Here is a 10326-nt window from a genome sequence, read left to right as displayed (position 1 = left end):
TATATATATATGTAATTTTTATGATAAACACATTGCTTAGTTTGCTGTTGGTCTGTTTTAACTGTGTAGTAACTTCCCGTTGTATATTATTTGAATTGCATAGCACGCACGACTAAATGTTCCAAACTTAACAAATAAAATGTTAAAAGAGTGCTAGTTGTTGTGCTCTGATCAGTCTCCAGACAACCAGCGTGGAATCAAACGACTCTTTCTCTAATTGAGCTCCTGGCATCCCTCTGAGAGTGGGTGTGGTGACAGTCTATTAATCTATTTATTCTTTTCACTCAGGGGTACTTGAAGGAAAGCCGTCTAAGATCCAGTTCACAAGGGAAATTTCTTTTTATGCCTTTGTAGAAATATAGATAGGTGCTTAAATCCCATTTGTCATCAGCCTTAGATGGCAAGATACCCGAGTCTTGCTCAAGCTGTCTGTGATGGAATGGGGGATTGGATTTGGAGCGCCTGGTCTTCTGCTGTTGGCCTTTCTGGCAGCGAACAAACTGCTTTTATCAATAATGTTATATTTATTAACTGTACAGGTAGTGATTTCACCCCTAGTAGTTTTACTTCTTCTAACGTTATTTTTAGTTAATTTAAGTTTGAGTTAATTTAAGTACAGTTTCTTTTGACTTGTAAAATGTTTACTTTGTCATGGCTAAGGCACTGAATTTGTGAGGGCTGAACCCCTGCCAGAGCTGGACGTTCCCCGCATCTTTTGCATTCTCACTGAGCCAGGCTGGATTTCAAAACTCAGCGGGCAGTCTGCCTGTGGGGGAGGCCTGGTTTGTAAAGCAAAATGCTGGGATGAAGCTTTGATTCTTTGCCCTTTACAAGCAAATTAAATTTGACCATGTCATTTTCCTCTGTATTCGCTTGAGCTTTACCCTCAGTGACAAATGATGACAGGAATATTTTGTCAGCAAGTTTCTTCATCACGGACCATATGGCCACTGAAACAGTAAGGTCACCACGCTCCGCGAATCATTACTAACTTGTGCAGGACTGCACGTCTGTAACCTCACAAACTGATTTACCGTTGCTGTACTGCAGACAGTTAAATTCTGTTTCACAAACTCCTCCTCCAGCTTATACTGCTGGTAAAAGAATTCCAAGGAAAAAATTTTGGTATTTAATTTTTTAACTTTATTAGACTTTATTTCACAGCCAAATTGAGGTTACGTCAACACAGAAGTACCATAAGGACATCAGTGCTCAGAATACAAATCAGCTTTCTCTGTAATAAAAGGGAGCTCTAAAACATACATAATCAGCTTCCGTCAGATGCTTCTGGTTTGTATGGGGGAAAATTGATTATTTTAGTAAATACATTAAAACATTTTCACAACTGCACTAAAATATTACAAGAAACCTGGGTGCTTTTTCATGAGTTGAGCTGTGCAAAAAACCTTACTTGTTTTCAGAATTATAACATTTACTGGGTTTCCATCAGTATTATTTCCAAGTGAAAATACTGTTCCAAAAATAAAGGCACTTAACTTCAGCAGAATGTCTGAAGAATGTCTTGCAAGCCAAGAACACATTTTGTATCTTGTCCTAACTCCCTTTCCGCTCCTTCCAAAAAAAAAAAACCCAAACCCCAACTCTTTTGGCTTGGAACAAATCTCTGAGGGGAATTCGTATGTGGATTCACATGGGGATGCTTGAAGGCAAATGGTCAGCAGACATTTAATTCTATTTAGCATCTGACTGATAGCAGGTCCGATATTTGAAATCACAGGATATGTCCAGAATCTGGGCCAAACAAGATGTACCAACATTAAAACAGAAACTATATGGAAAAAAACCAAATTAATTATCTGCAGGAATAGTTAAGTGTTTTGGGAGGCCAGTTTTTCTTGTTTTGGCTAGAGATTTTTATGAGTAAAGTTTTTTGCCTTTAGCTGTCTTTTCCATTGTCCTAGTTCCATTACTTTTCCTCGCAAACACTTCAGAGCACATAACAAGGAAATCCCCTGTTACAGCCGCTACGGTCTGTTGGAGAGTAATACTGATGTTCCTAAGTTAATCTCAGAGATGCTCAGATCTCTCTGGTTTTTCGTTTGTTAAGAAAGAGAGTGAGAACTGAAATGTTGGTCAAGGAAGTGATTATAATTAGGAAGCACGTACTGGAGCTGTTGCTGAAACTACTGAGAACAGCCCCCTGCCTTAATATTCCCATTGTGGCTTTCTCCGGATTTTACTTTGAATCTTTAACCATTTGAGTGAGAACACGACATGGTCAACTCTATGTTGCAAATACTTTGTGAAGAGAATACAGTGTCTGTGTTATTAGTCTGTGACCTCTGTTTTGATCAGTTAAGGCACTCCAGCTCTCCCATCTGAGGATGTTTGCTGCCACGCTGCTCCTACTTCCAGTAGATCTTGCCAGCTTCCCCCACCTGTATGGCCCCGCTGGCCACAAGCTGCAGGGCCGCTGGGAAGGCTCGGTGCTCGGCCTCCTTCACCCTTTCGGACAGGGTCTCCACCGTGTCACCAACCTTAACTGGCACTGCCTCTTGGAAAATGATTGCTCCAGCGTCAACTTCCTCCTGTAAAAGCAACAGCCAGCAAGTCCGTACAGTTGAAAGAGGAGCGAGAAGGGGGTCGAAGCTGTACGGTAACAAATGTAATCCAGCTGCTTTGGGGATCTGTTTATCATTATGTTATTATAGGAAACATGAATTTGGGCTAATGCGAGGAGTGCAGAAAAGCTGCTGGCACTCACGCTGGCCTCTCAGGAACTAACAGAAGTGTAGGGTTCAAAGGAAAAAGAGGGAGGTAGGCAGAACACCAGCAAGCGACATTTCTGCTACAGAAAACAACAAAAACCACGTTAACTGGGGACAGGGTAGGTTAAATTGGACAAAATGATGATATTTCAATTCAGAAGAGTGAATGAGCCAAGCCTCGGCACAGAGCTGGACCAAAGGACCCAGCAGATCCTTCTTTTGCATGCTAATGAGGCAGAGCCCTGCTGTTCAGTTATTGTTTTTCAGTGCATTGCCACACAGAGAAGAAACTCTCAGTCATATCATGGAGAAAGGAATGCAATTTTTCCTTCTATCTGGAAAAACACTTTTTGTCTCTTTTTCCAAGAGAAAGCAAAAATCATGAGAACAGATTTCAGGCGCAGTGGAAAAGGGGAGCATAATCTGAAGAATGAAGCAGAGCAGACAGTTACTGTCAAGCCTGAGAACTGAACAAGATGGAAAAAATGCTCCCTGACCTGCTAAAAATGTGAATCTTCCAAGTTGAGAGATCTCTGGCTTTTGTTTTCTTAGTTTTTGACGAATATAAATTGTTTTCTTCTGTTCCCACAAACCTTGGATTACTTCTTAACAAATCTAAGCTTCTTGTGCCAGTTCCAGTGGTTGGGTTTTTTTTTTTGATCTGTTTTCTTTTTCTTGAAAGCAACAAATAAGGAAGGTTGTATGATAAAATGTATGATAAAATCTAAGAAGTTGGTGCTGTGTAGTAATAAAGATTTTTGGCTTAGCCAAGGCCTTGTATGAACTAGTACCCCTGCTCCAACTGGTGGAAGGCAGCAGTGGGATGCTTAGGGAAGAAGTTAACTTAGCTTAAAACTAACTTAGCTTAACTAGCTTAAACTCCTGTATAGACTATTCATTTCCAGTTCCTTCTCCAGGCACAGCAAACTAAAGCTCTATATTGTCTAATAATGTTATGAATGAACCAAAGAGAAAATGTAGTCAAACATGATGGTGTTGCAAGCAAGCTCTGAGGTGAAAATCTTAAGAGTAATGAAGAATAGAGTTAAAGGGAGGGAGAAGGAAGTACTCACAGCTACGAAGTGCACAGTACAGCCTGTGACTCGGACTCCGGCTTGTAACACCAATTTGTGGGCATTTGCTCCCTTAAAAGAAGGCAGTAGAGATGGGTGGATGTTCAGTATTTTTCCTGGAAAATTATAAGCGAGGTCATTGTCTTTTAGCATTCAGCTTTACCAGAGCGTTCAAAGTACCATCATCAACAGAGGAACAAAAGACTTCTGAGAAAAACATTTTTCACGACTTTTGCATATGCTTGTTTTTTGATGATATGGACAGATAACCAGCCCAAAGCATTTCAGAATGTCTCCCTATTTCAGAAAGATCGAAGACCGCAATCAGTTACAGTTAATCGCATGGCTAAAGCATATTTCTCCAGTGACTAATAGTGATTAATTTTTTGATGTAGCTGTTGTCCTCTCCCTCAGCATCTTTTTCTTCTCTTCTTTGATCACAAGCACAATCCTCTTTCTTACAAACTCGGCACCCAGAAGAAACCTGAGGCAGTTTCAAATGACATAACAGATCCCTCCCGTGACAAGGCAAAAATTCTTTAGCCTGGACTTTTCCTCCACACCTGTTTTGGCTTAATAAAAGACAACAGCTGCTCCCATAGGAGCCCTTCTCTTTGCCCTTCTAAAAAGCATCTCTCTACCACTACTACTGTCCACACAGAAAGTTGGCTGGGAGATCCTGAAATTGATAATGTAACCTCTAATACTGAACCGGGTGCAACCGTGGTTATAACCCTGGGAAGCCTGTACCTTACATTTACCTTAAAAGAAGAGCCTGAGTTCCTGCCTAGCTGTAAAGTAAGGCAGAGTGGCTGCCCATGACCTCAGGGTTTCACCACTACAGCAATGCGATGGTTAAACTATGGAAAAAAACATATTTCTTCTGGCAGACTTTCCCTGTCTGCTCCTAATACGTCCCTGACAACTCCTCCTGCCCGTTCTGGGACCAGAGTGAAGTCAAAAGGTGCTTGACAGCCCTAGATCTTCTCTTAGCTTCAATACGAACCCTTACAGGATAAAAAAAAGTGGCCATCGAAACTATTTATACTACAGTATGCTACGCCCACGCCATCTCTGCATGCCTCCTGTTTAGGAAGACTGTATGTCATCAGGATTCACTGAACACCACGTAAATGCCAAGCAGCGAGACTGAGCTAACATATGCTGGCGGAGGCAGCAGTGTACCAAAATAGAGGCTTCTGATTTTGTAATGTGAAGTGAAGGCCATTTCTGGCAGCACCATACAAAACCTGCGCTCTCACTGCAATAACTCATGCAGATACCGACCTGTGCAACTTCAAGAGGCAAATGTATTAACTGATCTTCAACAGTATCTCCAATGTGTTTTGTATCTCAAAAATACCCCTTTTTAAGCATCAGCATCTCCCTGCCTGCTGCTTGAGCAAAAAAGTGTTGGGGACAGTGAGCTGAAAACACCACCCTGCACTTCTGCCTGAGTTTCCCCAGTTTCTCATTACAGTCCTGTCCGAAACGGCTCTAAAGGAATGTCGTTTTCCGTTTGCTTGGTTTTGGTTTGGTTTTTAAATCTGTCCTTTATGTTAACATTCAAAATAAACATTTCAGGGCCGTTAAGCAAAAGAGAGTTTCACAACTAACTTCACACTCTATGTCCTTCCGACTGCAAGAGAAAGAAAGAGCTTTTAAGAAAGCAGCCACAAGAATTGATTACTCGTGGATAATTTAGGGCAGTCAGTGCCTAGGCATGGCTGGGTCAGAGTTTTACAGCAGGCTCCTGTTAGCTGGCACAGATCCCTGAGCTGAACCGAATGTCTGAGCTCACATCTAAGCCCGAACTGAAGCACGCCCTTGGTCAGAGCTCAGGTAGGTATCTGTTTTCGAGGTCAATTCAATGCTGGACATTTTAAAAACTGAGTTAACCATCCTGTACTGAAGAAAGTCTTTTCTTTTGCTCCCTTGGGCCAGTCATACACGTAATGCAAATCCTGCACTGTGCTCGAAGTGCTCTGTTCCTAAATCAGAGGGAATTAAACTCATCCTTTATTTGCATAAGATCTCTTCTTTTCCATCCTCTCCACAGATACTCTACTCAAAACACATCTCTTGTAGCGAGGGATTCCTCTCTGCTAACTACAGCTGTCTACAGGACAGACATTTACATCTTCGTCTTCTGGACTCCGTAATGAATGGAGAGAAACAAAAGCAATTCGTCTGACTTACTTCAGCTGACAGCTTTAGCACAAAATGAATTGCCTCCTAGGAACGCCTGTTTTGCTCCACCGATATTAAAGAGAGGTTTGAAAAGTAGTTCAGGTGTAAAAGGTCTGTGTCATAGACACACCCAGGGTAACCCAAAAGTCACCGAGTGAGCAATAAAGTCCCCTCAGCGAGCTGCAATGTACAGGCTGACCAGTCTGTAAACTGGTATGAGCAAGAACTAAGTTTAAGTAACTGTGACTGAACCCAAAGCAGAGCAAACAGTGAGAAGAGCAGCTGCCTCTGCGGGATTCAGGACTCCCTAAAAGAAACAGAAAGAGGTAAGAAGAGGAAGGTAACAACAGGGAAAGGGAGAACGGCCACTGAACTAGGCAGAGGTGTTACCAGCCTCTAACAAAAGACCTGGAAAAATTGTAAAAGATGACCAGATTGGAGACACCGTGAACACTTTGGACAAACAACAGCTGAATCTGCCTGGGAAACATGCTCCCCTTGGGTTCAGGCAGCTCCAGAGATGTCTGACCAGAAGACTGGCAAGGTCTTGTGAACGGGAACTGCGTGTTCCTGCCCAGTTCTGCAGTTTTATATGCAGCCAGAGCAGCTCATCTGTTTGGGGAAGGAATTCTCAGTGGCTGGATGCTCACCTCTCCCCAGCCAACACCTACTACTTAGGCAACAATTTGCCCTGCACCTCGTGTTTGCAGAGGTCTAAAGTCTTCACAGCCTTACTTGAAAATATTTTCTAATAAATTAAAGACTACAAGATCTGCATTTGCCCTTGGCTTCCTTAAACCTCTGTGGAAATGACAGAGGGAAGGGGAAAAATCCTGCCTTTCTCATCTTTTTCCTTACAAGATGGGAAGAGTCTAATTTCCTGCAAACCCAGAATTAATATGGTCTCTTTTCTATATTTTTCCCATTTTCTTTTGCCTGACGATGAGCTATAAAATTACTTTTTTTTTTTTCAAATGCATATACTACTATGCTGTGCTTACCTTCCCATTTTTTGACAAAAGGACCCGACAGTATTCGCATAAATCCAGCCAGACAGATCAGTTCAACTGAGAATTCTTCAAGGACTTTGTCAACTGCACTGTCAAATTCAGTGCGACTTTCATACAATTTATGGTCAATAACCTGTGATAACCCAAAAGACAAAGAAATATGGACATGGAGTTAATTTAGTCTCAAAGCCCTAGGAGCACAATGAAATGGTACCCTGGAGTAATAAACAAAAAACCAAGCAGATCTCCACGTGTCACTCGAGTTGGGTGCACATCCACAACAAGAAGAACAGTTCATAAACACATGCAGCTAACAAAAGTGCAGTCTTTATTTCTATTCACACAGGAAAATCATCAGAATAAATGAGTTTTGTTTTATTAGGCCCACAGCCATAGGCCCCAACACTTTGACACAATTTAACAGCCTACAAAGGTAGGTCATTAAGACAACCTAAAGTCTTACAATGATTTCACTCAATTTAAGGCCTCTGAGAGTTTTAAGTAGTTGAATCTTGCTGAAAATTATATCACAAAACCTTGAAAGAAAGGCTAATCACAAACTCATAAAACAGCCTCTGCTGCATAAGGTCAATATTATGTAAGTTATGTATTTTCCATCCAGGATACATCCCCTAATTTAAGCAGGAAGAAGGCAGTGCTACATAACTTACGACATCCACAGTATTTTAAATAAACGTACCCGTTAATCCCTACCAGATTTACCATGGTAGGTTTGAAAAACCAGAAGTGGTTAGCTGAAAAGCTGGCACTAGAAATAGAGCCCAGCTCAACACTGAGCTGAACTCTACCAGGAACCACCAGGTAGTAACTGGCACGGCAGGTACTCCTCAGTGCCTCTCTTTCACCATGCACTCTCCATCTTAACCACTGAGACCATCATCTCTCCCAGACTCTGTTTATTTGTTCTTCCCCTACACACCATGGACATATTTTACTTGTGATCTTTGCGTACTCCCAAATAAGAGATTCACATTCAGATCCTGCTGCTATTCAAGTTAATAACAAAGCTTGCACTGGGCCCAAATCTTCCCTGTATCTGTAGTTATCAGTGAAAAGTGACTGTAAAACGCTCCCAAGTCAGAACAGTAGCATTTCACATCTGTAATACAAGTGACGGCAGAAAGGGCAAAGCAATGCAGCACTGGATCCAGCGACACGAAGGGAAACACAGTTTGCTTTGACTGAATTCTGGAGAGCCTGAAGCAATGGCCAGGGAGTCAGTGGAAGGTCCCACCTTTCTATTTCACTCAAATGAACTACCGTGTCTGTTGAGCACGTAATTCTAAAATTAAATACAGATAAAATAGCTTGTTACTTTAGTGTAAATGCACGACAGTTAAATAAATGGCAAAGTTTAACCTGAAACTGTGAAAGTTTTGCACTGCTTTAATACAATGACTGTTCCCAAAGCCATCAGGATTGCTGGCAGCATCTCTGAGAAGGAGAAAAGGAAGTATTTTGCTTCCCATGTTAGACAGTTTGCCCAAGGGTACAAGTTCATGACAGACCAAAAAAGCAAAGCTAAGGTTTCCTATCAAACCATCTCTTACCCTAGGAAAACTCGTTATCTCACAGTACCTTCCTGCTATGGTCAGAGCTAACGATGGCTGATTTTAAAAAGATGAGAAATACTTACCCTTGTAGGAATACCAGCTCTTTCAGCTTTCCTCAACCCCTCCACACCAGCTTTGTTAGAAACAACAAGAACTATTTGTGCGAAACTGGTGGGCTTCTTTGTGCTATTTATGAGGGCTTCCAGGTTTGTGCCTATGAGTGAAAAAATAATTCATGAACATCAAGTTGTTCCTGGAGAATAAATACAGTTAACAGCTAGAAGAGGTTTTAAATAAGCAGCAAGGTGGGGGTGACCCAGTGCAAAACCCACTGATGTTAACAATAATCCTTTTTTAATTGATCTTACCGGGAGCTGAATTTGACAGCTAGAGGCTACAGAGCTTTTACTAGCAATTAAATTTGTAAACTGTAATTTATGGAATTGGAATGATGGTCTACTTCTTAGTAAGCGAGAATACTGGAAACCCTAGGAGTGCCTACGGGGCAAGAAGAAATTCTGATCTATTTGTGAAATAATGCTGCTGTCCCTCTAGTGCAACGCAGAGGTTGCTTGAACCCGGAGACATGCAAAAATGTGTAGATAAAATGAATGCAGATGCAACTCATAGTCAGTTTGCAGCAGAGGTTAAAGACCATTCTGGTTGTGACTGAAATGAATCCAAGGACAAATCTATTCTGCCTGTTACTGAAAGCCTGTTAGAAGCCTATCAGAGCCTACACGGAGAATTGCAAGGACGTAAGAGATTGCAAACCTGAGCTGAAGTTCCTTTTTCAATAGTCTGTTCTATACTGTAGTAGAGACTGTAACTCTCACCTGTTCCAGAGATAAGGACAGCAACCTTCACTTTGTTTGTTTGGATTTTGCCTTGGATATGGCTGTGCAAAGACAGTGACCTATTTGCTTGCAGGGCTCGAAGCAGATTATGGACTTTAACACGGGCAGAGCCTGAACTCGTACAAGAAAAAAAACAAACCAAACAACAAAACAACATGTAAATAAAGGGAGAAACAGAGAGAGGAGAAAAGTATCCATGAAAAGAGATTAATGGCACTGCTTTACTTCTCGCTATTTATTTATAGTTCTGGTGACATCTGACATTGCTAAGGACATGTTCTATGGACTAAGACTGAAGTCGTGAGGACTCTCATTTTAATATCCTGTGCAAAAAAGCCATGGAGGTGTCAATTAAGAGATTTTCAGCTAACCTCCTGGGAGACTCACCAGCTAAGGAATTTAGCTCTGCATTTTTTTTAAGGAAAATAAAAATTTAATAACCTTTTTGTGGGGAGACAACTTTCCCGATCAGCCAGGCAGCCTCGTGTCTCTGTATGTCCTTGAGGACCTGCTGAGCCAGCTCCTTCTGAACTACCAAGACAGCACCGATCCCACAATTAAACGTTCGAGTCATTTCCTCCTCAGAGAGGTTCCCTTCTTTATGAAGCCAGCAAAAGATTTCAGGAATCTTCCAGGTAAGAGCATCTAAAGAGAATTGAAAATACATATGCAGAGTGGAAATCACGACTAGTGGACAAATACTAAAATTATTAGAGTATTAAGAGGCAAGATCTGGATGGACAGCACAGACAAAGTCCCACAGCACCATCAGCTTGAGTGAAATCAGCTTCCAAGCACAGAAACAGGATGTTTTTTCCTTCCTTGCTGAACAAGACTTGGGAGTAGAAAGAAGTGTCACTCTGTCTGCCAGCAAGGATGAGGAAAAGGCAGAG

At 41.6% G+C, this 10326-nt stretch overlaps 1 protein-coding gene across 1 annotated transcript; it reads right to left on the bottom strand.

Moving 5' to 3' along the window:
• Positions 1–2366: 2366 nt before the first annotated feature.
• LOC104167130 (trifunctional purine biosynthetic protein adenosine-3-like) lies at positions 2367–10078 on the bottom strand (the record flags this gene model as incomplete). The annotated part of the gene is made up of 6 exons (XM_009707278.1): positions 2367–2549; positions 3803–3918; positions 6994–7135; positions 8660–8790; positions 9413–9544; positions 9875–10078. Coding segments are annotated over 6 exons (908 nt in total), but the record flags the coding sequence as incomplete, so codon positions are not given.
• Between the last annotated feature and the right edge of the window lie 248 nt (positions 10079–10326).

This window comes from Cariama cristata, unplaced genomic scaffold (genome assembly GCF_000690535.1).
Source record: "Cariama cristata isolate BGI_N322 unplaced genomic scaffold, ASM69053v1 Scaffold42399, whole genome shotgun sequence".
In the NCBI taxonomy this organism is placed as follows: domain Eukaryota; kingdom Metazoa; phylum Chordata; class Aves; order Cariamiformes; family Cariamidae; genus Cariama; species Cariama cristata.
Note: the sequence above shows the minus strand (reverse complement) of the source record. Positions and strands in the feature narration are given on the sequence as shown.